Source organism: Pteropus alecto, unplaced genomic scaffold (assembly GCF_000325575.1).
Source record: "Pteropus alecto unplaced genomic scaffold, ASM32557v1 scaffold121, whole genome shotgun sequence".
NCBI classification, from domain to species: Eukaryota; Metazoa; Chordata; class Mammalia; order Chiroptera; family Pteropodidae; genus Pteropus; species Pteropus alecto.
In genome coordinates this window covers 4,800,870-4,828,349 of record NW_006434369.1, presented here as the reverse complement: position 1 = coordinate 4,828,349, position 27,480 = coordinate 4,800,870, and the positions used below count along the sequence as shown (strand labels likewise).

Sequence of the window (27,480 nt, the reverse complement as noted above, 5' to 3'; positions counted from 1 at the left end):
TCAGGTAGAATCACGGAATAATAGGAAGAAAAAAAGTTTTTGTACTATCAAAACTGCTATCGTTGAATTGATTCATTGATCCACTAAAACTATACTTTACTTGTGAGAATGATGTTTCATTATTATGGACCAATTAATATTTACTTTACCAACAAACTCAGAGACCTGTTTCTCCAGCCCTTAGCTGAAGTACCAAAAGAAAAGGTACTTCAAGGGAAGAAGATATAGAAAGTTAAAGAGATTTTTTTTTTTTAAGAGTTTATTTGAGCCAAACTGATGATATATGCCAGGGGGCAAGATCTCAAATGCTCCTGGTTAGAGATTTTCTAGTGCTACTAAGAAATAATTCAGCCTAGAACTATTTTTAGCATAATGGCAAAAACAATCCCACATACCTTGGTTACTCCCAGTGGTCAACAATGTACTATTTTGTTAATGATTATTTTGAGTCCCCAAGGTTGGCAAAGTTTTAACAGTAACCATCTCAAGGTATTACAGGTTTCTATTCCTTCCACTTTTTCAGATTTTCCTAATTTTTCCCTCAAATGAAATATGACTCCCACAAATTTTTAATATTTAAAGTTAAAAAGGGAGAGGAGTAAACATTACAAATGTGAAGTGTACTCTATATGAAGATAAACTATGTTAATTTGATGCTTATCTACTACTTGGTTAATTCCAAATCGGGGTGCCCCATCCCTAAACTGCAGACCTATACTAGTCTGAGGCCTGTTAGGAACCGGGCTGCACAGTAGGAGGTGAGCAGTAGGCAAGCTAGCGAAGCTTCCTCTGTATTTGCAGCCGCTCCCCAGCACTAGCATCACTTCCTCAGCTCCACCTCAGATCATCAGGCATTAGATTCTCATAGGAGCACCGGTCCTTGGTGCCAAAAGGTTGGGGACCGCTGTTCTGAATTATTGAGACTCCTGTACTCATCTATAAAATGAGACAGCTAGACCAAAAAATTCTAATTCTTCTAAATCTTGTTGAAGCCAACCTTATTTTAAAATTCCTTTTCAATTATACATGAAGACATCTGCTGGGTCTAAATTCTTTCTGAGCTACTACTAGAGTATTCTATAAACCACTTGTGCATTCTTAAAGTACACATTACAAGTGAACTTGTGACTATTCTCTTTAATTTTCATACCGAAACTTACTCTTATTTGAGGATTTCTAGTCATCGCCTTTAAATTATTACTTACTAGCTTTCACATCTTGTTTCAAGTGAGTACTATCCGTTATATATATGTTAGAACCAGTAAATGTTTGTTTTGTTATACACATACACATATACAATTGGGGGATAATCTGAGAAGAACAAGGCAGTTCAACACTCACAAGAAAGACATGTGCAAGTATATCATCAGGGTTATTTACTTTTATTCCATATTGGCCTATACCTATTAATAGGCAATTCATTCTATACTTGCTTCTTTTTCTCCTTCTATATTTGCCTCTTAGAGACTTCATTATAGTATAAAAGTCCTTGAATTCTAAAGAAATAAGTAGAGTTTCTAAGATATTTCCCCCAAAATAATCAGATCTGACTATATCTACATTTAGAAGTCAATCATCTATCTAATTAGCCATAATTTTTTTTAAAGCCTAAAGTACACCACAAATTAAAATAACATCATGAGTTTATAATTAAGATTTTAAACTATCGCAAAGGCAGCCATTGTCTTACCAGGGCTTTTCAGAATATCTAGAACACTTCCTTCTTTCAGGACTTTTGCAGGTCTAAAAGGGCACTCACAGTCTTCTTCTAGCTTATTCTTACAGTTTGTACTGTTCACTGCAGTGATATCTTGAGCTGTAATTTTTTTTAATTATAAAAGATATTATGCCAAGAAAAAGCACTAGACTCAAGTTAAAATGTATTAAAAAATAAAATTTTGATCAGCTTCTAAAACATCATGGAAAAGTCGCTGTAATTCAAAGATAATGAACAAATTAAAAAGTAGAAGGTTAACTTGCCACTATAAGGAAGTAAAACTACTATTTCCCAAGCTGTAAATCTCTCCCCTCCAAAGTGGCAAAAACTAGAAACTATAATTATTACCCAATGAATTCACTGGTAATCAAGAAAATCAAGATGAAACATTAAGATGCTATGGCAACTGAGGTGAGCTGATAATAGTGCATGAAATATATAAGCAATTACAAAGCAATTTGTAATATTAATAAAAAAAACCTTAAAAATATTCAACTGAGTGAGTTATTTCATTTCTAGAAATTCACTCTATGATCACAAATATCTTTCAGTTATAATACTGAAAACCTGGATGATAAATGCTCAATAAGGGGCTGGTTACATATATTAAAAGAATACTGACATGATGAAATGCTATGCAACCACAAAAATCATTCTTAAAAGCACAGCAATGGGTAAAAGGAGATTAGAGGTCCAGAAGATTTTAAATTTTTACATCTAAAGAGTAATGATAGCAGCTAGTGATGAGTAATTTTTATTGCTAATTTTACTTTTTATATTTTCCAAACTTTTCAAAACGAACATATTCTTTTACTTAAATAAGAGATCTATATTTTGAGTATGATAATGGTTTTGTGGTTATATTTTTAAGGGGGAAATTTCTGTTTACAGATGAAATACCTATTGGATTGTTTACAGATGAAATATGTGTTAGATAGTTTCAAAATAACCTGATAGGTGTGGCTTATGTGTGAGGAGGGAAGGAAGGAGAGGGGAAAGGGGAGAGGAGGAGAGAGGGAGGGAAGGACAAGACTGTTCATAAAACGGTAAATGTCAAAGCTGGGTAAAGAGTATATGGGGATTCGACTTCTGAGAATGTCTGAAATTTTCTATAATAAAATATAAATAACCATGTTTTTCTGCCTGTTTGCCAATTAAAAAGGAGTTTCAAAAAATCCTGCCTACCCCTACACCTCACACAATAAACAAAAATTAATTCGAAATGCATCAATGATCTAAATAGTAGGACTAAACCATAATACTCCTAGGAGGCAGATCCATGACTATGGATTTGACAATGAATTCTTAGACATGAGACGAAAACACGAGCAAAAAAAATTTGAACTTCATCAAAATTAAAACTTTTGTGAATATAAAGAGATTATCAAGAAAATGTAAAAAGATAATCCACTTAATTGGAGATTTACAAATCATGTGTCTGATAAGGATATAATATCCAGATATATAAAAATGCTTACATCTCAGCAATAAAGAGACAAACCAGTTTTAAAATAGGCAAAGATTTGGACATTTCTCCCAAGAAAATATATAAGGACCAACAAGCACATGGAAAGAAGCTTAACGCCATTCATCACCAGGGAAACACAAATCAAAACAACAATGAAGCACTGCTTCATACCCACTAGGATAGCTATAGTCAAAAAAAGAAAAATACTGCAATGAACATTGGGATGTGTATGTCTTTATCAACAAATGTTTTCAAATTTTTGAGGTAGATACCCAGAAGGATTGCTGGGTCATATGGTAATTCTATTCTTAATTTTTTGAGGAACCTCCATACTGTTTTCCATTGTGGCTTGTTGATAATAGCCATTCTAACAGGTGTGATATGGTATCTCATTATGGTTTTGATTTGCATTTCTCTAATAGAGAGCGAAGTTGAGCATCTTTTCATACGTCTGTGGGCTGTTTGTATGTCTTCTTGGGAGAAGTGTCTGTTCAGGTCCTCTGCTCATTTTTTAATCAGATTGTTTTTTAATATTGATTATATAAGTTCTGTATGTATTTCTGTATGTATTTTGGTTAATAGCCCCTTATCGGGTGTTGTTTGCAAATATCTTCCCCCATTCAGTTGGTTGCCTCTCAATGTCTTCCGACTACATTCAGATTTAAATCCAATGCTTTGGCAGAGCATTCAAAAATTTTTAGAATTTAAAGCTACCTCTCAACATCATGACAAGCTATTTGTAATTTTCAAGGTATATCATGCTTTTTCTCTTGTTCCTGTACTCTTGCATTTGCTATTTATTTCTTGGCTAAAATGTTCAAACAGTCTTGACCTGAGTAACTCAGCCCAAATGAGTCTCCATTTCATAAACACCAATCACTCGAAAGAAAACGACTGCTACAAACAAAATCCTATTTAATTATCTGATTATTCATTTATTTCCCTAATAGAATAAATTATTCATTTATTTCTTGAGTTCAGAAATTATCGCTATTTGCAGAGGCCAGCATAACTCTGACATAATAAAAATGCTGTGAATTGAACAGTAAACCTAGAGATGGAATACACAGACAATCCTTGAATTTATTATAATGAGATTTCATGTATAATTAACTGTCACCTTATTTTGACCAAACAAAGACAATGGAAAATCTGCTGTCGTGACTGACTATTCCTCACACAACCAAACTGCAACATTTACATTTAGGGAGCTAAGTATCTCTGAGGATAATTACTAAAAAGCATTGTCAAAAAGTTGGTATTAGCTCCTATTTGATTTTCAGAGCTAACTTCACTCAAATAAAAGTATTTATAGAATTGCCAAAGGTAAGAGAATTTGAAATACTAATCTAATCCATGCAACTATTTTTATGTAAAAATTTATAAGAAATCTTTACTTACCTGAACTACTTGTAATTGGTTCTGAAATACTACTAGAACCAGAAAGTTCTGCTGTTTTTGCAACTGGCACACTAAATGTAAATCCAATCTGTAAAGAGAAAAGTTACCCTTGTAAGTGTCACATTAGTTTTAAGTTTTACACAAATATCAAATATATAGCTTTTTTTTATTCAAAGTCAAAAAATATATATTTCATTTATTCTAAGACTCACAGTTTTTCCTATTTTACAGTCTCAGAAATTAGGATGCTTCTTATAACAAATGATGTGTCATAGCTTAACAGCAACATTTTTAATTTCTTAAGCATTTTTTCTTTCAAAGCAGTACATAGAATAATAATGTGTTCCTAATACCCAATTTTGTTTCTAAGTATCTTTTTCTAATAAAAAGCATGAGGCTTTTAGACAATGGACAGATTTCAGGCATGCAGTAGGGAAATTACAAAATGATCTAGAACATTTAGTTGTAACAGAAAACAAGAACACAATAAAAACAAGGGGCAACATGTCAAAATGATACACCTGCCAAATAAGGGTACAGCAAACTGAACACTAAACATATTCTTACACAAAATGCCTTAATTTTAAAAAAATACATAGTTTATAAAAACCTAAAACTTTTCTAAGTTAAAGGCAATTCAAGAAACATGTTATCTAAATGCATTGTAAGTTAGGTCTTAATCTTAATTGGACACAGGACCAAGAAAAACAAAACAGCAACTAAAGGACAGTCTGGGGCTGATGAAGGAATCTAAATACAGACTATGTTATTATTATATCACATTTTATTAACTTAGGGGATACATGAAAAAGTATCAAGAGTATTAAGATGTCGCATTTTAACTTTCAAATAGTACATGAGAAAACACATGCCCATGTCTGTGTGTGTGTGAGTGTGTGTGTGTGTGTGTGTGTGTGAGAGAGAGAGAGAGAGAGAGTGTGTGTGTGTGTGTGAGAAAAAATATGCAGGTGTTCATTCATTCAAATCTTCTGTACATTTTAATTTTTTTTTAAGTTGGAAGAAAAATAATGGTATTTCTTACCACCAATGGCATCTCAGATTTGATAAAAATATAGTACACCTTTGAAATCAATAAATATGAAATAGTCATTCATTATTACTTACAGATGATGGAGGTAGTACATCTGCCTCAGTAGATTTTACAATTGGAGATGAAAATCTAAATATGGGACTGCCAGTGTTGTTTGGAGAGGTCATTTGTACCTGGTTTTCCAAATTATTAAAGAGTTACAAAAAGAGCTTTTTAGAAAAAGAAATTTACAATAAAATGGACCTTAAGCAAATTAATTATTCCAAAGAAGCCAAAAGTAAATTTCTTTCCCCTTTTAAATTTAAAAATCACTTTTTAACTTCAGAAAAATACTAACAATAACTGCTATAAAATCTGGCTTCCATTTGTAATAGAAGTATACACTATTTTAGATATGGATATTTGTCCAAAGGAGAAAAATAACATCTATAAACATATGTTCAGAAAAAGTAAAAGCCAAGACAAAAATATAAAAATTTCAGGAGATTAAAGACATTAGAACTATGTGAAAAATAAAAACAAATCAATTCTTACATAGAAAAACGTATCTTAATTGAAAACATTGTTTACAAACTTACAATCTCTAACACATTGCAAAAGAAATTAAAGAATACTCCCACTATAACATCCCATTATAATGTGCATTTTTTTAAAAAAGCAAAATAGACCACCTAGGAAGACCAGGTGCTTCAGGCATAAAAAATAAATTAAAAAGCAAAATATCATTTCCATTTTTGTCTTCTTACTCTGAGTTATTGATTTTCCATAGTGAAAATTAATCACTACTTTAAACTGAATACTAGATTTTTTTTTTAAATAATGAGAACAAAAACCACCTCTATTTGTACAATGGTTTGGTACCTTGTTTGTTAATGACTGTGCAGGACTAATCGATGATGGAGAAGTTGTGATCACAGGGGAACTAAAACTGAAGGTAGGCAGTGAAGAACTGCTGATGGGTAGAGTGATTTTCGGTAATACTGGTATTTCCATTTCCTAAAACACAATATATTTTATAATGATATAGTCCATCCTTTGTGTCATTCTTTTATCTCTACTTATTTTCAGGTAGAATTTATATAGTTACACATAATTTTACAACAGGAAGAACAAAGCACCATGCAGTGTTAACAATGTGAGCTCTTAAATCAAAAAAAACTAAGTAAGATTTGAATCCCAGTTGTGACACCAGCCAGCCATGTCTGACTTTGTGAATCTAACTGCCCTAAGTACCAATTTTCTGATTGATGAAAATGAGGGAAAAAATAATGTACCATAGTTGTTATTAATATACAATACAAAGTTATATATGGTCTAGACATGTAAAACAAGCATTTAAGAAACATCAGTTCTATTGAGTTTGGTGAATGGCCTTGGTTTTTAACCCAGTATAGCAAAGGCCACCCCAAGTCTCAAATGACTCAGATTAAGAACAAAAAGAGTTCCACTTCTGCTAATGGTAGAGTAGCTTATTCTGACATAACAATTATAAACTCTGGACAAAATATTAAAAAAATAAATAAATGAAAACATTGGAGAGCAACCCAAAACAAGCAGAAACTAGAGGGAAGAAGACACCTGGAAGAAGAGAAAGGCACTGAGTGTGTTTCCTCTTGGTGCCAGTGGATACTTGAAATTCAAAGAGGAAATTGCAAATGTTTTGGTTGAGGAATCAGAGGACAGACTAGGTGACCACAGTAGCTAGAAAATGAAGGAAGATGCGGGACTGAAGGGCCATAGAAGGTGAGCCCCTAGTCTGCACACAAGCAGTCCAAATCTCTGGCAGACCTGTAAACAACATGTGTGTGAGGCAGACATCAAGCAGCTAAGACAAGAGAGTTTCAGCTGCTGCTACCACAGAGGAAATGCAGTCTGAGTTCAGGGAAGTTTACTGCCAGCTAAAACAATCTGAATACTTCAAATGGATGCAGTTTATTACACATAAGTTACATCTCAGTAAAGTCAACCACCCCGCCAAAAAAGAAAAAACAAAGACACTTTCAGATAAAAGAAAAATATGAGAATCTGTTGCCATAAAACCTGCTCTAAAGTTCTTCAGGAGAAAAGAAAATGATACCAAATGGAAACTCAGATTTCTGGAAGAAAATGGAGAATGTGAGAAAACAGTAATTAAAAAAAAAAAAAAAAAAAGTTTTTTTCTCTTAATTTCTTTAAAATACATATAACTGTATAAAGCAAAAATTATATTCTGTTGGCTTATAGCCTATCTATTCAAATGTAATACAGCATAAAATAACAAGGAAGAGGAGGTAAATCAAACTAAAGTTTCAAGATTCTTAAATTTTTATAGGAAGTGGCACAACAGTAACACAAAGTTGAATGTAAAAGTTAAGGATATATATCATAATCCCAAGAGGAACCACTAAGTAACAAAGAGATAAAGATAAAAAGCCAAATAATTAAAATGGAATTCTAACAAATATTCACTTAACCCAAAAGAACGCAACTTTAAAAAAGAACAAGAAACAAAAAAAAGGGAAATCAGAAAACGAAAAAGTAGGCCATTATCCAATCATATCAACAATTACATTAATTTTAAACATTACAATTTTTATGCAGAAGTAGATAAAAAGGCAAGATTTAACTATATCTGTCTACAGGAGACTTACTTTAAATGCAAAAACATACGTATGTTGAAAGTAAATGGATGGAAAAGGAATAACCTGCGGTTAGTAAGCATAAGAAGGCTTATTCTAGTAATAGAATGGATGGCTATCATAATACCAGATAAAGTAGATTTCAATACAAAGAATATTTCTAAAGATTTTTTTAAAAAGAACATTTAGTAATATTAAAAGCGACACATCACTGAGGAGCCATAATGATGTTAAAGTGTAGGTTCTAATGAGGGCCTCAAAATACGTGAAGCAAAAATTGACATAATTGAGGGGGAAAAGACAGTTCACCAAATAAAAGTTGACAATTTAACTCCTCTCTCTCAATAACTTTAACCAAACACTCCCCAAAGATCTTAGAACAAAGATCTAAGAAATACTATCAGTCATCTAATCTGACTTCTATGAACAAAATACCCAATAACTGCAAAATATATATTCTTCAAAATTCGTCAAGCAAAGCATACACTGGGCTATAAAATAAGTCTCAATGCATTTCAAAACATTAAAATCATGATAAAACAGAGCTCTAAATAATCCATGGGTTACATAAGAAATCAAAAAGGAAATTAGAAAAAACATAAAAGCATTACTATAATCTTCTAGAAGATAACACAGGAGAACTTCTTTACAGCCTGGAAAGAGACAAAGGGTTCTTAGAATACAAAGCACAATAAAAATAATGGGAAATAAATAAATGAAGACTTTGTAAAATTTAGAACATCTGCTGATACTATTCAGAAAATGAAAGGCAAGCCAGACTGGGAGAAAATATTTATATGACATGTACCAAAGTACTTTCATCCAGAATTTATAAAGAGCTCCTAAAACTCAATAATAAGATGATTTAATTTTTAAAAGGGCAAACTAACAGAGACTTCAAATACAAAGACATACTAATGGCCAATAAGCACAAAAACAAAAACACATTACTAGTCATCAGGGTAATGTAAATTAAAATTATAGGATACCGCCACACACAAAGCACAATGGCTACAATTAAAAAAATGACAATCAACTACTGGTAAGGATGTAGAATAATAGAAATGCTCACACATCTGGTGGGAGTATAAAATATTACTTGGACCTTCACTTCTAGGTATTTACTCCAAGAGAGGTAAACATGTCTACAAAAGGGTACAAGAATTCTGACAGTAGTTGTACTCATAAAAAAAGCCAGGAAAAAAAGAATGCACACTGAATTAACTGTACTAACATAAAAGTTTAGAACAAGCAAAACCAATATATGGTAGAAATAATGAGAACAGTGATTGCCCCTGGGGTAGGAGGCAATGAGTATTGACTGGGAAAGAGCATGAGTGAATTTTCTGTAGAATTGGAAATCCTCAGGAGGAGTTCAACACCTCAATAGGGGTTTGGGTTACACAAGCATAAGCATTTGTCAAACTCATTAAATGGTATACCTAAGAATTATACATTTCACTACATGTGAATTCTTGCTAACTTAAAAAACAACAAAATTTAACTATAGTTCATGCAATGTATGCTGAAGTATTTGGGGGTGAAGTGTATTGATGTCTGAAACTTACTTGGAAATGCACCCAAAAAACAAGATGGATATTTATTTGATAAAGCAAATACAACAAAAAATTGGAATCTAAGTGCTGGGAATGTGTGTTCATTGCACAATTATTTCAAAATTTCTTCCATTTGAAACATATAATCAAATCTGGGGGTGAGTGGAGAGGAAGGAAACACAAGACATATTTGGATATTTTGTAGGGATGTTTCTTCCCATCTCCAACCTTTAGCCTTATTTCCTTCCCTTTAAAACGTTAAAACACCTGGACACATTCTCTGAATAACCTATTCTTCATGCTAATTTGTTAAGCCACATACTTGGACATACTGGTTCTTTATATTACTGACCTTGAACCAATTCTAAATTTGATTCCTACTGACCAAAATTTTGATTTGATCAGAGGTGGAAGAAAGTAAACCAAGAATCAAAATACATCAGTCCCTGTTAAGTAGGAAGAGTACCTGAAAGTAGCATAATTTGCTTACATTCCATTAAAAATGAAATTTCTATTTGACCTTTCCTGAAAGGTCACTAAAATATCCATAAGAGATCCATTAAAATACCCACAAAAATGAATCTCTGATCTTGTACCAAATAATCCCATTAGCTAAAACTAAATTAAGAAACTAGTGAACATCTGAAACAAAAAAATACTATTGGGTACAAATTAAGTAAGGAAGAGTCTATCCAAACCTATTCCATCTAGACAAAAAATCATAGGGTAGACAGGAAACCTGGGGCAGCATCCTATTTAGTACCTCTTTCCTCAGAAATGTGGAGACTGTAACTCCAATGTGGAATACAGCTAGGGACAGAAGGAGTTGAGTGAGGCATCCTGGGAAGTGAAATTGGCAGTTGGCAGTTGGCTGGAATCGAGAGAGGGGGCCCAGATAAGGGAAGAGGTGATATAGAGGTCTGGGGAGTTAGGTTTTCATAAAGCTCCTAACAGTTAGTAAGTATAATGGGTAATAAGAGCAAAAATAAGTAAATAAACATTTAACTACTGCCATCCCCAAAATGTCTCAACACAGCAAAATTGCACTAAACACAAATCTGTGAGATGGCTAAAACTGAGCCTACAGGTATCAACCTGAGATTCAGCTAAAGATCTTAGAAATTATACCTTCAAAAAATTAAAACTGAAGAAGCAAAATTCACAAATCTATCTCGAGCAAAAACGAAACCAAGCTAATGTTTTTCTCAGACAAAGATAAATTTTAAAAAGACAGGGCCACAAATTTTACTAAGAAATATAAAAACCTGTCTAAAGAACAAGGCTCAAAGCTTTATTAGTTGATACTAATTTCCTTATGTATATAAAGTAAGACAACCCATTTCTTAAACGTAAATAAGTCTACATAAAGAGCTTAATGACCACAGAAATTTGGTTTGCTAAGGAAACTACAAAATTTTATGCACCATATAATCGATAGTATTCAATACTTTTCTTTCAAGATGGTATAATAGATTAATACATTCTCTCACTTTGCAATAGTCCAGAAGAGCAACAAGTAGAACCTAAGGTAAAAACAGAGCCTCAAGACCAGTAACTGAGCCAAGGCCCCTAGCATAAATATCACAAGACAGGTTATATGGCAGGAAGTCCAAACTGCCAAATAAGTCATGATTCTGGTGAGTCCAAGAGGCACAATTACAAAACTGCTAAATTAGAAAAGAGGATATAAAGAAAAAAATGGAGATCTCCTACTCTAAATAAGCCAGTAAAACAAAATACTAATAGACATAAAGAAAATTAATACTAATACATAGAACAATTTCAATTAAAACATGATTTTACAGTCAACAAATTGTTAGATCTCCTATTTAAAAGTCTAAAAATATACTCCTAAGAAACTCATGGGTCAATGAGAAAGTCACAAATGAAATTTTATTTAGAAACAAATGACAAATGAAAATACTATGTATCAAAACTTAAATGATCCAGCTAAGTCAAAATTCATTAATAAAAAGACTGAAATGAGACCTGTGTTCAACTCAAAATAGGTAGAAAACAAACAGAATAACCCATTAGAAAAAAATGGATAAAGAGAAAACTCAAATAGCAAAGAAACTCACAAAAAGATGTCTCCCTTCCCGAGTAAACAACGAAATGCAAAATAAAACTCCAATGGCATGCTACTTCACAGCCATCACATTGGCAAGAAATTTTAAATGAACAAAATTGAGGTCAGGATAAAGTAAAAGCAGATCTACCTACTGTTCTGGAAGTGTTAAACTGTAAAACTACCTTGAAGAGTAATAAGGCAACATCTCATACATGTGAAGATGTGTATCATCTCCCATAATCTATCAATCCTATTACTAGATAGTCTAGAGAAAATATTACATGTAAGCCCAGGGAGAAATGCATAACTATTCACCTTAGCAAGTATTAGGAATCACCCAAATGCACCCTGCAGAATGAACTGTGGTAAATCTTCATAACAAATAAATATATAACAAATAATCTAGCTACCTTTCACAATTCTGATAAATTTCACAAATAATATAAAGAAAAAGGCAAGTGAGATGAATACTTACCACACTAATCCATTTATAGAAGTTTCAGAAATTAGGAAATCTTAATTGTATAATAATATTATGAAGGTCAAATAATTTCAACTACAGTTCTGTTTTGGAAGAATTATGACTTTTTAATAACACCCATGAAATTTTAGGAACTAGGTTAGGTTTTCTCTGTTGTCAAAGTGAACATGATTAAAAATTTTAAAGGCTAATAGTTTAAAACACACACACACACACACACACACACACTTTGAAGAAGGGGCTATTTCAATGACAGGTTATTCCTGTTCTGGGTCTCCTCAAAACCCACCCCTCCAGATCTCCACCACCATAGCACACCAAATCTCTAAATAAACATTAAGAGTATTAAGTATATAACTCTACCTTCTCCTCTGGAGGTTTAGTTGCCACAAAGCGTGTTCTCTCTCGTCTTATCTTGCCACCTCCACTACCTACTCCAGAAGATAAACCATTGGCTGCAGACATACTGAAATTTGGGTAAGAAAAACCACTAGGCAAAAAAAAGAGAAAAAAATTAAAACAAATGACACAGGAATTTGTTAACTACCTAAAAATTAGAGAACTTTTAATAAAAAAATAGACGTACGGCTGAATGTGATTTTAAAAACTGACAAGATTTTGTGTATAAAGTTCCGTTTTTCAACTTCTTAATCTTCAAAAAGGTTTATGTGAATCAAATATAGACCTTATATTAATACAAAGTTTAGCTATAAAGATGACATTACCTTTCTTGTTCTCTATTTTGTCCTGGTGTCATATTTTTTTCATATCCAGTCTAGAAAAAATGAACACAGCATATTTAAACGCTTGCTTATTTGTTTTAATTTTAATACCACCCTTCTGTGAGTTTTAATATTTAGAATGAGGAATTTGATGGTTTTTGGTTAACGAATCCTAAAATTTTCACCTTATACCCTGGCTTCTGAATGGAAACCAAGAGTTATAGTGTAGTTATGTATTCATAAAATGTCACTGAGCCCAAATGTGCTTTAAACAAAATGGTAGTATACAAACAATACTATTTACTAACCACAAAAATACTTTTACTTATCTCTTGTTATGGCCTTTTAAACATGCAAGCAAATTTAGAAAGATATTCCTTTCATTTCATGAAATGATTTTCTGAAACCTATCAAGTTCCTCCACTAAAAGGAATCAGGATTCCTCAGAGAAATGGCTGATTATAGGGCTAGGGTCAGAAATTTACAAGATGAGCCTGAATTACTATTTAGTTGACGAACGTGGACATGATCTTGGATTTTTGCTTTTGGCACAACTGGCAATATCAAAATAAAATCTGTAGATTACATAATAGTATTGTACCAATGTTAAGTTTCTGGTTTTGAATATTGTTCTGCGGTCATGTAAAAGATTTCCTTGTTTGTAGAAAACACAGAAAAAGATAAAGCAAATATAGTAAAATGTGGAGTTCTTAAAATTTTTCTTGCAAGTTTTTAAGTTCAAAATTATGTTCAAAATACTTAATTTTGATAAAACAAATATGACAAAATGTTAATGACTAGTGAATCAAGATAAAAGAGTAAAAGGTAAACATTGTACTGTTCTATCAACTTTAGTTTGAAAAATTTCAAGAAATTGGATTGTTATGAAAATTAAATCAGATTAACTATAAGTAAAAGCACAAATAGTAAGATGCTATGTAAATACAAAAAAACACTAGTTAAATGACACAAGAAAACACAAGAACCCAGAATATGGGACATTTTATAAGACAAATGGCCTGGTCTCTTGAAAAACTAATGTGTCTAGTAATTCCACTCCTAGGTATAGACCCCATGAGAAATGAAAATGAATGTCCACATGCACAAACAAAAAAACACTTGTACACATAAGTTCATAGCAGGATTATTCATTACAGTCAAAAAGTGGAAACCCAAATGTCCTCAACTCATGAATAAACAAAATTTGGTACATCTAAACAATGAAATAATATTCAGCCATAAAAAGGAATGAAGTTTTCATAGATGCTACGACATGGATGAATCCAAAGAACATTATGCTAAGTGAAATAGGCCAGTCACAAAGAACCACATATTTTAAGATTCCATTTATACAAAATGTCCAGAATAAGCAAATCTACAGAGACAGATCAGTGGTTGCCTAGGGTTGGAGGGGTAGGAGTGAGGAATGACTAACGGGTATAAGCTTTTTGTGAAGTTGAAGAAATGGTGATGGAAATATTCTAAAATTGGTTGTAGTGGTGGCTGAACAACTCTGTGAATATACTAAAACCATTGAACCATATACTTTAAATAAACAGTAGGAATTATATGCCAATAAAGCAGTCATTAAACATAAAAAAATGTGGTAAGGGTGAAGGTTTGAGGGCTAGAAATACAAACCAAAAGCAATGCGTAAAACTTGCTTGGATTCTGGTTCAAAAAAGCAGCTATAAACAACATTTGAATATGGACTAGATATTAGGTAATATTAGGAAGAAACTGGCATTAATTTCTTAGATCTGAGAATACAAAAGTATTTAGAAAATGCATAAGTACTCAGAATACAGAGTACTTAGAGATGAACAGATGTGATATCTGAAATTTATTTTCAGATAGTCCAACAACACAAAATACACAAATAAAGCAAATCTGGCAAAATTATTTATTCTAAACCATGAATACATACTAGTGTTTATGAATGAACATTAATTTGAGATTTGATTAAGGTGCCAGCCATTTTAAAGGCGTACCAATGGATAACCATCACTAATTTCACCAACTATTACCTAGTTGGCAAACAAACGGTAGAGTACTTATATTTTACATTATTTATTCTTGTTCAATTTAATCGATATTCAAAGACTAGTAAAAATAAAAACATACTTACACTGTATTTTTTATCTATTCTTTGATTAGTCTTCCTTAATTCACCAGATGGAGTCAGAGATGGTTTAAAATAAACTGTTCGATTTGCTGCTATGGATACCGGCTTTGGGGTCAAGAGTCTCTGAACAGGGGGATATGGAGAGTCCACCTTAAAGGTAAAAGGAAATCAAAGACAAACATTTATTTTCATATACGTCAGTGATGCACAACTAAAAATTATTTGACAACAGTTAATGTGACCTAGAGACTATAAGTACTCCCTAGAGAAATATCCAGTGCATGCAAATACTAAGAGAGAAACTGACAGTAATAGAACCAATGGTGTGTGTGTATGCATGCGTGCATGTTTGTATTTTTATTTAAACATATGTACACATTTATACATAAAATTCAAAAATGGTTTCATAGACTATTTTATTCCAGATTTAATGACTTTTAGCACACTGTGCACAAACGCAAAATGGGAACTATATTTAACACTGTTCTACAAATCTAAGCTTTTACAGGATGAATTACAAATATATAAACTAAATATGTAAACAAAAATTGATTTTGCAACATTTTCCCCCAAATTACTATCTAAATTTTCTTCAGCTACAAATAAGGTATTTTTAAACTTGTTATGAAAATATTTTTATTGGTAAAAATGTGAGCAATTTAATTTTCCCCTACTGTGATTTAAAAACCAAACCAAAAGTCTTATAATTTAAATCTAAGTAGTAAAGCACTACTAAGAATTCCAAATATTAAAATGAACCGGCTTTATTATCTCAGTACACAAGTGTTTTGTCAACAGTCTTTTGCTACACTGAAATACAGTAAAAATCCTGTTGGTTTAAGATGACTATAAAGCCAAGAGCTTCTACTCTGTCCAAAGGCCATAATACTATGAATACAGTCCTTTCACACAGCAGCAGCTGTGAACAGCACTGGTTTCTAGGGCAAAGCCTCTGTATGGTTACTAGCTTTTCAATCTAAATCCTCATCACAAGTTTGATCCTACAACTCAGAGAGACAGTTATTTTGCAGGCTGTTCTGACTACATCCGTAAAACATGAACTACAATATTGTTTTTTGGCCTTTATAATTCCTAACACACATTAATAAAATTTTTATTAATGAGATCATCTATAATTGCACAATTTTTTAAGTCTACTTCTTTTTAAGCAATCTGATATAAAATAGGAGTGTGAGAAAAGTAACTAATGGATATTAATCTCATTACAGCAGCAAATGGATTCCCTCTTGCCTGATTATAAACATCTATATAATTCTAAAAATTGAGAAGAAACACTATCCCAAGAAAAAAACGCCATTTTCTTCTCTGCATCAGAATTTCAATAAACATAATTATAAATGTAATTTATCAATATCTCTAATACAGTCCCCAAATTAATCAATTGCTTCTTAGGAAACTTCATGTTGTAATAAATGCTTCCCCAAGAAAGGATCTGGGAATCTGCATCCCCTGAAGGATATTTAACTAGCCATGAATATAACTAACAAAAAATATACTCTTTAACCTTGGTTATTAAGCATTTTATTTTTTTCCAAAGTAAGCTCCAAAGCTAATTTTAACAAAATAGAATACATTAAAAAGAGTTATCAAGATATAATCTATATTATATATTTTTTAGCTCTGCTATCTTGAACAGTATTTTTGGCTGATGGAAGTGTGCCAATTTGAAATATTACACACAACAAATATGATATAATGTTTGTTAATGAGAAAAGTTTACAAAGATAACTATGTTCAATGGGCACTTTAGTTCACCAAAATTCTAATTACTAAACACTTCAAGCTCTATTCACTCCTATCTTTACTTATCCAAAGGTAAGAGTTATTCATTAAGACTGCCAAGGTGCTGAAGATGGGAATGCCAAATAACCAAAAAATACTTAATGAGCATCTACTACATATACAGCATTATGCTACGTAAGGTCCTCACACGAGGCAACAATAACCAAGTAAAAAAATGTTATTTTTCAAACATTTTCCCTAATGACTATCAACTAAAGTCAATTTTTACATTTGCTAACCTAAAACAAATAAAACAAAATGGTTGCTACATTACATCAATAAATGCTAACAAAGTCTTACCTTTTCCCTTTTGCCCCGATAATCTGTGGTGGTATCTATCCCACTCCTATCAAGAGGCTGAAAAGATGGAATACTATTAGAAATAGATGGCAAACTTTGGAAAATATGACTTTCATCAATTTTATACGTAAAATTGTTATCTCATTTAAAAAGTTTAAAAATCAACTTACAGAATTCAGTGGAGAAGAAACAATAGATGGAATTCTTTTTGCATCCTGTTAATGTTGAAATAACAAAATTAAGATTTTCCACTAAACTCAAAATTTCTGTTACACTCCTATATTTAACTGTGATTTTAAAATTTACCGCTAGAGGGCTTGACATCTTCTCTAAAGATTGCAATATTCGCCGAGCTGTTGAACTAGTCACACCATAGGATTGTGCATTGAGTTGCTTAGCTTTCATCTGTCTTCTGACTGGTGCCTATAAAGTAAATTTTGTATTATTTGATGAAGCTGTGAATTTTGAATTCTAAGGCACATATTTCAGACAATGAAAATATTTACAAAATAGAATGGATGTTCAAAGTGAAATAGGATTTATGTGTTAATAGCAGCTTATCTCTTGGTGGTGTCATTAACCATATATTCAACTTTTCCTTATGCTTTTATTGAAAATCCGATTCTTTGTATGAAAAATTACTTTTACAATCAGAAAAAAAATGGTAAGACAGCATGTACCACTCTAAAGATCTGGCAGCTATGTCAAATGGAAAAAATGAGATAACTGATAAAACATTCTAGCATTATCTTAATCTGTTTATCCCTGATGTTTAAATCGAAGAACACTAAATTAATGAGAACTTTATTAAAATATTATTGTTATGGTTATTAAATAATATTTAATTATAGTAAATTCCAAAATAATTAAACAAAGAGATTGTGGACTCTACTATAATGGAAATAAAAATTTTAAACTGACTTGTTTCTGATATTTCAATTTAAGAACAATTTTTAATACACAGGCTAGCTTATTAAAGAGCTTTTTAACTTTCCTAAAATTGGGGTTAAGGAAATAACATTATAAAGAATAGACAAGTAGTCTTTAATACACAAACAATATTACAAGTCCCAACAGAAACACTTCCTTTTCTCAAGAATGCATTACGAAATTTCAATAATCAAGGCATTACCACAAATCAAAGTAGGTTGGCAAGGCTCGATATAAAAAAGATATAACAATCAAATTATAACCAAGTTTCTATAAATAGCTGATATCTACAAAACTGAACCATAATAAACTGAATATTTCTCTGATACCAAACATCCATTATATTTTCAGAGTAGCTACAATATTCCACATTTTTATTAAGAATCTGGTGCCAAGGATTACTGTCCAGACAAGACGCCTTGGCAAACATGAGGCAACATAAAAATCCTCTAGGAAAATGTGACAATCTGTCCCGTCACTGGATTCTACTAGCCACTGGCCTCTCAAGGTCTTAGTTTACTAATCAATAATTAGGAAATGAATTAAAGAGTCTTAAATAAACCTTCCAATTCTAACACTCTAGAAAAAAAATAGGTTCATCTCAAATGTCAATAATAAACATCTGAAAGCCTGTGCTGAGAATGATTCTTACAGTATCTCAGGACTCAGCATTAAAAAGTACAAAATTCCATATACAAAACAGAGGAAGAAGTAAGAGGGACAGACTCTGACTTGGGACTACTGTGTGAATCATGGGCTTGCATCATCTTATCTTCTACTGATGTGCTAAACTATTTTAACAGTAATTTTTTAAAAATAGTATCACAGTCTAATTTAAAATTTAGGAAAAGCTCCCTGTATAATTTCAAGACCCAGTTAACACTTTCTTAAACAAATATTGCCCTTCATGAACATACTCAGAAATAATACTCATAATTACTGTTAACTATTTATGAAAGCATCCTCTAATTAGGAAAACAAGAAACTAAAGACAAATCTTCAAATATACTTTTTTCTATGCAATTTCTATTCCTGTCAGAGGTTTTCATCTTTACACAACTTCCCTCTCCAGAAGCCTACATGCTTAAAAGTATTATTACTCCTCCATTTTAAAATGTCAAAATCAGTAAACACCGTAACAACATGTATACAAAACAGAATTTTTACAAGCCCTAAGAAACTCTTAGGATAAAACACAGAATGGTGCAATTTACCTTAAATTGATATTTTTTAAAAAGTTATCAATTTCCAATTGTTCTTTGCTAAGGTATATATGTATATATGTATACAAAATCTAACTGATTTTGTATATTGACCTTGTATTGTGACCTTGCTAAATTCACTTATAACTTCTCTTCTACTTACTTGGGAGTTCTTATGTAGATAAGCATGTTGTCTACATATATGAATAATTTTATTTCTTCCTTTCCAATATGTATGCCTTGTATTTCTTTTTTCTTGCATTGGCTAGGGCTTAAAGTATGTTTAACAGTAGCAGTGATAACAAACATCCTTGCTCTCTTCCTAAACTTAGGAGGAAAATGTTCAGTCTTTCACCATTAGTATGATGTTAGCTGAAGATATTCTGTAGACACAATTTATCAAGTTGAGGAGGTTCTCATCCATCCCTAGGTCTGCTGAAAATTATTATCATGAATGAATATTATTTTTTGCCAAATGTGTTTTATGCATCTGTAGAGATGTTGATGCAGTTTTTTATTTACACGGTAGATAACATTAGTTTTCAAATGTCGAACCAACCTTATATTCGTAGGATATATCCCACTTGATCATGATGTAATATCCTCTATATAAGCTGTAATATCCTTTTTATATAATATTCTTTTTATATTTGCAAATAAACAATTTGCAAATTTTTGTTAAGGTGTGTGTCTGTAATTCATTAGAAATACTAGTCTGTAGCTTTCTTACAATGTCTCTGGTTTTAGTTATCAGGGTAATGTTGGCCTCCTAAATGTGTTGGGAAATGTATGGAAAAATCTGTGTAGAATTGATATTTCTTTCCTAAATGTTTGGTAGAATTCACCAGGGAAATTATCTGGGCCTTAAGTTTTCTTTGCTGGAAGGTATTTTAACTATGAATTCAATTTATTAATAGGTTACATACACTATTTATTCTTGGCTAATCCGAAATAACATGAAATACTTAGGTATAAATCTAACAAAATATATGCAAGATCTGTGTGATTACAAAACAATGACGACAGAAATTTTAAAAGACCTAAATAAATGTTAAGATATACTGTGTTCATGAATTGGAAGACTCAATTTTGTTAAGATGTATATTCTTCCCAAACTGATTGGTAGACTCAATGCAAGGCCAATCAAAATCCTTGTAACAACTGATATGGTAATTCTAAAATCATGAAAAGCAAAGGAACTAGGAAAGCCAAAACAATCTTGAAAAAGAACGAAGTTGGAGGACTTATATTATCTGATTTCAAGACTTACTGTAATCAAGACAGTTTAGTGTTGGCGAAAGGATCAATACAAATATCGATAGAAAAAAACAGAGAGCCACAGTATGGTCAATGGATTTCTTAAAGGTGCAAAGGCAAGTCAATGGAGAAGGTATAGTTTTTTCAACAAATGGTACTAAAAAAACTGGACATTCATATGTTAAAAAAAATGAATCTTGATTCACACCTCATACCAAAAAAATTAACTCAAATGAACCACAGCCCTAAATTAAAACCTCAATCTTCTATGAGAAAACCTCAAGAAAATCTTTATGACCTTGGGTCAGGCAAAAATGTCTTTGATACTAAACCAAAAGCATGAATCATAAAAGGAGAAAAAAACAATATACCAAATGTCATCAAAATAAAAATTCTCTTTAAAAGACACTGTTAAGATAAGCCAGAGGAAGAGAAGAAAATATTTGCAAAACACATATGTAATAAAAGACTTATACCCTGAATAATTAACTCTCAAAATTCATTAATAAGAAAACAGCCCTATTAAAAAATGGGCAAAAGATCTGAACAGGTATTTCACCAAAGATGATCTACTGATAACAAATAAGCACATGAAAAGATTCTCAATGTCATTAGGGAATGCAAATAAAATCCACAGCAATTTGGAATTGCTACTACATACCTAATAAGAATGGCTAAAATAAAAAACAGAAACAAGAAACTGAAGACCGACAAGTGCTGACCACTCTTATGTTACTGGTTTTGAAAACAGTTTGGCAGTTTACTACAAAGTTTAATGTATACTTATGACCCAGCAGTCTAACTTCTAGGTCTTTACCCAAGAGAAATGAAACTTAATGTTTATACAAAATGTTCATAATGGATTTATTCACAACTGCCAAAAATTAGAAACAATCCAAGTGACCTTTCACTGGTGAATAAACTGCATTATTGCTCAAAAATAAAAACAAACTATTGATATATACAAAAATATAGACTGATCTCAAATGTATTACACTAAGTAGCACAGCCAGATTCAAAAGACTATATACTATATTATTAAATTTATATGAAATTCTGGAAAAAATAAAACTACAGGGAAATAAAATAGATCAGTGGTTGCCAGAAGGTAAAAGTAAGAAGAATGAGTGACTACAGAGATGTGCGAGGTAAAATTTTGGAGTGATGAAAATGTGTGTTCAATATTTTGATCGTGAAAGTGGTTACACAACTGTGTTTTGTTAAAATTCAAATACTCTAATCGGTAAATTTTACTGTACGTAATTTATACCTCAGTCTAAAAAAAGGAATTAATCATCATACTTTCTAAACATACACATATGCAAATTTTAATGTATAAAACGTTCACTTAGGGCTAAAATCATGTTCATATAGTCCCTAAATGAAAAGAATAATATCCACTTCTATCATTTTACCAAAATTCTATCCGAGTGCCAACAGTTACTTGTCAATTTTTTTTTTTAAGTTATCAATCCTCCTATTCAAACCAACCTGGTATGGTGTATTTTGTAGTTTAGGATGTCTTACAGCAGCTGCTGCCCCACCGTACGTTGTTTTTCCAGGATAAAAAGGAGAATCTCCAAGCTGACTTGTTTTAAGGGTTGAAGAATTCCCAATTGACTGCACAGAAACATAATGATATATATTATAAGCAATAAACACTCCAAACTAATGTGATTAAATCGACTCCAACTAGTACTCACAGGGGCAAGTGTTCCAAAGGCAGATAAGTTAAATGCTGGTTTTTTTGAGCTGGTGGCAGTGTGCTGTGACAGTGAATGAGATCGTTCAACCTCTGGAGACCACAGAGGTGGCACTGAAGTATTCTTTGAAACAGCTATATCTGAAACAAAAATATGTAATGCATAGTAAGAGCACTAATTACAAGATCCTAGATTTTTATAAATAGAAAATGAAAATTACAACTTAAAAAATTATCCTATGAAATTTAATTTTTACTACCAAATGCAAGAATACCTTTATCAGAAGCTCTTGAAGAAAAACCACTGGTAGTTGAGATGTTATCATCATCATGCTGAGAGGTAGAATCTTTAATTTCCTTTACAAGGGAAAATCCGGAACTGCCAATTGGAAATGCTGAGGATGTGGAGGGCTGACAGTGTAACGCAGGAGATTCCAACATGGAAAAATTCAGATGGCTCCGATGAAGAGAAGGCCTTGTTAACACATCTGGATAATTGGAAGCAGTACTAGTTGTTGAGGGTTCTTAAAAAAAAAAAAAAAAGTATAAATGTTATTAATATATAACTTAGAAAAAGCAATTCATCACCACAACAAAATGCTGTTTCCACTTTGAGAAAACAAACTGTATAATAGATATAGCTTCAATTCAAATCAGTGATGCCTCCTATAAGCACAATTTAAGATATTCTGCAGCCAAATAAAGTTTCAACTAACTGAAATTAATTTACCTAACTTAGTATCAAAATACATTTCCATGATTCCATACCAACTTGTAGAAGTATATAGTTCCTAATTTCCCTTGAATTGATATCAGTATAAAACCCATTTGAAAAAAATAAAATCAAAACTATATAAGTCGTAAAACAAAAAAGAGTCTATCCCTCTAGATACAACCACTGTTAAATTTGTACATCTTCCCAGGTAATTTACAGTAGTAGCCCCCCTTTACCTACAGGGGATACATCCCAAGATCCCCTAGTAGATGCCTGAAACTGAAGATAATACCGAACAGTATACACTATGTTTTTCTTTATACATACATACCTACGATTAAGTTTATTTTATAAATTAGGCACAGTAAGAGATGAACAATAACTAACGATATAGAACAATTACAACAATATACTGTAATAAAAGTTACGTGGAATGTGGTCATTCATTTCAGGGGACTCCTTGTTGAATTCTTCCTACATGCTCTGTGCTTTCTAGCACAACACACAGCTGTCACTTGGAACACATTTTCTGTTTATGTCTTCCACCCACAAATTTAATGCCTTTTCCATGTTAACCAAGTACTTATCATGCACTATAGCCATAACCTTTGTTTTGCAGTTTGAGGTGCAACAAGAAAACTAGCACAAATTTCTTTTTCCTTCTTCACAATTTCATAGAAAATTCGTTCTTACCTTTACTGTAAATCTTAGCAACCTCAGCATATCATTTTTGTCCCTATTAAGTCAAGAACTTTCACTTTTTCACTTAAAGGAAACACTTTACCACTTCTCTTTGTCATATATGAATTGTCAGCATCACTACTCTTGTGCCTTGAGGCCACTGGTAAATAAAATAAGGGTTACCTAAACACAAGCACTGCGCTATTACGACAGTTGATCTGATAATCAAGATGGCTGCTTAGTGACTAAAGGGCAGGGAGCATCTACAGCATGGAGACCTTGGACAAAGAGATGATTCACATCCCAGGCAGGACAGAGCAGGATGGTACAAAACTTCACACTACTCAAAATGGTGCCCAATTTAAAACTTAAAAATTGTTTACTTCTGGAATTTTCCATTTAATACTTTCAGACAATTGAATGCAAATAACTTAAACCACAGAAAGTGAAACTGCGGGTAAGCAGTTGGGGGAATCCTGTACATGCACACAAAAATGTTTTCCCTAATCACGTAATCATGTTTATGCATCTTGTTCTTTGCCTTGTTTTTTTCATTTATCAATAGAATTTTGTCTCTCTATACAGAGTATTCTCTTTAAAGACCACACTGTATTTTATCATACTGATTTACTATAATTATTTATGTGATAATTTCCCCAATACTTCATCAAACATGTATACACTTGTATCTACATACTCTTAAGAGTATTCTTTTGGATAAATCCATGATTCTTTAAGTATGTAAGAAAAACATGAGATATTATTAAACGAATATTCCTAAGCCACCCACAAAATGTCTCATTCTGTAAGTCTAAACTTGAGCCAATAAAACAGCCTAAGTAGGAGTACTCAAGATGGGGTAGAATGTAGAGGCAGTGTATGCCTCCTCTAGCGATCACACCAAAATTATAACAAAACTGAAGAGCAACCAAAGCAACACAGAGTCGCCAGAGGTCTGGCTGAATAGAAGTCCTACAACTAGGTCATCTCAAATAACAGGTCATCTCAAAACAGTAGGAGGGGCAGAGACATGAAATAGCCCAGTCCCACAACTGCATGTGGCAAATGAGAATTGAGTTATCTTGGCTGCAGAGCCGCCTCCGCCACCTGAGGAGTAAGGGGTCCCACCACGCACTGGGCTCCCCAGCCCAGGGTTCCACTGCCGGGAAGAGAAGTCTCTGTAACTTTTGGTTGTGAAAACAGTGGTAGTTGAGGCTGAGATGGATGGCTGTGAAAAACAGAGACCATCCTCTTAAAGGGTCTGGCCTTTCTTGCTGACGGACACACGTGCTCTAAACTCCAGCAAGGGTGCAGCTGCTCAAGGGGTGCCAGGAACATATGGGGACGTGCTATACTGTTGGGCTTCAGGGCAAGGGCAGGAGGGGAGTCTTGCTCCCGGAAAGAGACATAGGCAAAAGCCATTGTTCCTTTGTTGAGCCTAACCCCCCACCCCGCTACCCTACAGACATCATCAACCTGGATAAAACAGGTAGCTGCATCCAGGAGATTCCCCGAGACTCAGTGATTTATTCCACACAAACAGTCTGTCTTGGCACCTGCTGCAAAATTACCTAAAATCTCTCTAAGGCTTACAAAACCCAAAGCAGCAGCATCTGGCCTCAGTGTGCCCTATACCTTTTGCTGAGCAGGCCCAAGGCCTGCACTAGTGGCAGCCAGCCTCGATTTCGGACCTGGCCCCTTGAGACACCTATAAACCCAGCACAGGCTTATAGCAGCCATATGTGGATCACTTGGTGACTCTTCCTGGGTGGCCCTTGAGGTGCCCAGGCTGTGGCTGAATTTGGCCTGCAGCTGGATCCCTCTCTGGTCTGTTCCAAGAGGCCTCACAGTACACCTACTACATAAAGGCACTCTACCAAGACCAGGAGACTTAGGAGCAATACTTAATACATAGAAAAAAAACAAAGGAAGGCAGCCAAAATGAGGCAACAAAGAAGCATGTCTCACATGAAAGAGCAAATATCCAGAAAAAGAATTCATCAAAATTATGAAGATAAGCAAAATACCATGTGTAGAGTTCAAAACACTGGTTATAAGGATGCTCAAGGAACTTAGGAGAAGAGTAGATGAACTCAGAACTTTAACAAAATAATAAAAAACATAAAAATGGAGATGGAGAACATAATAGAGAGCCAGTCAGAAATGAAGAATATAACATCTGAGATGAAGAGTACATTAGAGAGAATCAACAGAGTGGATGAACCAGAGGATCGAAATCAGCGACATAAGAGAACGGGGTAGCAGAGGACACCCAATCTGAAGAGCAACAACAACAAAAAGAATCCAAAAAAAAGAAGACAGCTTAAGATGACGCTGGGACAATGTCGAGAGTAACAATATTTGCATCACAGGGGTACCAGAAGGAGAAGAGTGAAAGCAAGGAATTGAAAACCTATTGGAAGAAATAATGACAGCAAACTTCCCTAACCTGGTGAGGGAAATAGACATATAGCCCCAGGAAGTTCAGAGAATTGCAAACAAGATGAACCCAAACAGGCCCACACGAAGACACATCATAATTAAAATGCCAAAGGTTACATTCAAAGACAGAATCTTAAAAGCAACAAGAGAAAAGCAATTAGTTACATACAAGGGAACTCCATTAATTACAGTCAAGGGACCGCCCAAGACTGTCAGCAGATTTCTCAGCAGAAACTTTACACGCCAGAAGGGTCTGGGCACAAAATATTCAAAGTGATGAAAACCCAGGACCTACAACCAAGATTACTTTACCCAGCAAAGTTATCATTTAGAATCAAAGGCCGAATAAAGAGCTTCCCAGACAAGAAAAAAGCTAAAGGAGTTCATTACCACCGAACCAGTATTACAGGAAATGTTGGAGGGACTTCTTTAAGAAGAAAAAAAATATATGTATCAAAAGCCTAAAAAAAGAATGGCAATAACTACATATCTATTGAGTACTTCAAATAAAAAAGAATTAATGCTCCAATCAAAAGATAGGATGGTTGAATGGTTAAGAAAACAAGACCCTTACATAGGCTGCCTACAACAGACTCACTTCAGATTAAGAAACACACACACACTAAAATGAGATGGAAAAAGATATCTCATGATGGACCGACCTAGAGGGCAGTATATAAGTGGAATAAGTCAGAGGAAGACAAATGCCATATGATTGTACATATATGTGAAATCTAAAGAACAAAATAAAAAAGCAGAAACAAACTCAGATACAGAGAAAAAAGGAGAAGGGAAGTACAAATTGGTAGTTACAAAATAGTCACGGAGATAGAAAGTACAGTGTAAGGAACACAGTAATAGTAATAACTATGTACGGTGTCAAGAGTGGTGCTAGATTTATTGGGGTGATCATTTTGTGAGTTATATAGGTGTCTAATCACTATGTTGAACACCTGAAATTAATAGTTTTATATGCCAACTATAAATGAAAAATAAAAAAGCATTATTAATTAAAAAAATAAAAACCACCTAGTCAAAAGAATCTTGAGAATCAGCGAGAAAACAATTGTATGTGGAATTGCTCTGTCATTCCAGATCAGAATGCATACTCATTTTTGCCTATGAGAGATACTGTGATCCAAAGATTTCCTGTCAAGTTAACTCCCACAAATAGCAAATCACAATGTACCTTTCCCCTGGACTCTCACTGGATATTAACCTTTTCTGATTTCTGTAAA

At 33.0% G+C, this 27,480-nt stretch overlaps 1 protein-coding gene across 2 annotated transcripts in view; it reads right to left on the bottom strand.

Moving 5' to 3' along the window:
• The window catches only part of NUP153 (nucleoporin 153), a 64,945-nt gene that overhangs the window by 17,026 nt on the left and 20,439 nt on the right, over window positions 1–27,480 (bottom strand). The window contains exons 3-15 of one of the 2 annotated variants that reach the window (XM_006909240.3): window positions 22,680–22,928; window positions 22,406–22,545; window positions 22,194–22,322; window positions 17,620–17,736; window positions 17,484–17,528; window positions 17,314–17,370; window positions 15,214–15,360; window positions 13,089–13,138; window positions 12,727–12,853; window positions 6,499–6,633; window positions 5,712–5,810; window positions 4,587–4,674; window positions 1,691–1,816 (exon numbers count right to left, since the gene is read on the bottom strand). In XM_006909240.3, the coding sequence (XP_006909302.1) occupies window positions 1,691–1,816; window positions 4,587–4,674; window positions 5,712–5,810; window positions 6,499–6,633; window positions 12,727–12,853; window positions 13,089–13,138; window positions 15,214–15,360; window positions 17,314–17,370; window positions 17,484–17,528; window positions 17,620–17,736; window positions 22,194–22,322; window positions 22,406–22,545; window positions 22,680–22,928 (1,509 nt within the window). The remainder of the gene's footprint in view (window positions 1–1,690; window positions 1,817–4,586; window positions 4,675–5,711; window positions 5,811–6,498; window positions 6,634–12,726; window positions 12,854–13,088; window positions 13,139–15,213; window positions 15,361–17,313; window positions 17,371–17,483; window positions 17,529–17,619; window positions 17,737–22,193; window positions 22,323–22,405; window positions 22,546–22,679; window positions 22,929–27,480) is intronic. The other variant, XM_006909241.3, reaches the window with a different exon arrangement.